The sequence below is a fragment of the Bison bison genome, unplaced genomic scaffold, assembly GCF_000754665.1.
Source record: "Bison bison bison isolate TAMUID 2011002044 unplaced genomic scaffold, Bison_UMD1.0 scf7180017856016, whole genome shotgun sequence".
Classification (NCBI taxonomy): Eukaryota; Metazoa; Chordata; class Mammalia; order Artiodactyla; family Bovidae; genus Bison; species Bison bison.
In genome coordinates, this window is record NW_011486589.1 from 5,156 (window position 1) to 5,553 (window position 398).

Below are 398 nucleotides of genomic sequence, written 5' to 3' on the forward strand. Positions count from 1 at the left end.
TGGGGCAGATGCCCTCTTCCTGGCGGTCCTCCTGCAGGGGGCCCATGGCCTCCACCGCACGCTGCCAGCGTCCTGTCTACTAGGGCCTTCTTCCCCACAGGAACTTCGGACAGCCTGCCACCCTTGACAGTCCAGCTAAGGAGGAGGCAGCCCTGGAGAGGCTCAGAAGACACAACTCAGCCCTCCAATTTCAAGCAACCGCCTGCTCTTCATCAACAGAGCGTAGCATGGACCACGGAAATCACCATTCTGCAACAAGTTCCAGAAATACGTCATCTTTCACATTACTCTCTGGTTTCCTAGTCTTTACTAGACATAAAATCACTCTTTTCATACACCTGGAGGAAGTAGGTGATTCAAAGACCATGTTTCCTCTTCAGAATTTTCTGTGAATATTT

At 51.3% G+C, this 398-nt stretch overlaps 1 protein-coding gene across 1 annotated transcript in view; it reads right to left on the bottom strand.

Annotated features, from left to right (window-relative positions):
• The window catches only part of LOC105002473 (tripartite motif-containing protein 40-like), a gene marked incomplete at its 3' end in the record, with an annotated part of 442 nt that extends 396 nt beyond the window's left edge, over nt 1-46 (bottom strand). Inside the window, exon 1 of the mRNA XM_010859107.1 lies at nt 3-46. Within this exon, the coding sequence (XP_010857409.1) occupies nt 3-46 (44 nt within the window). The remainder of the gene's footprint in view (nt 1-2) is intronic.
• Between the last annotated feature and the right edge of the window lie 352 nt (nt 47-398).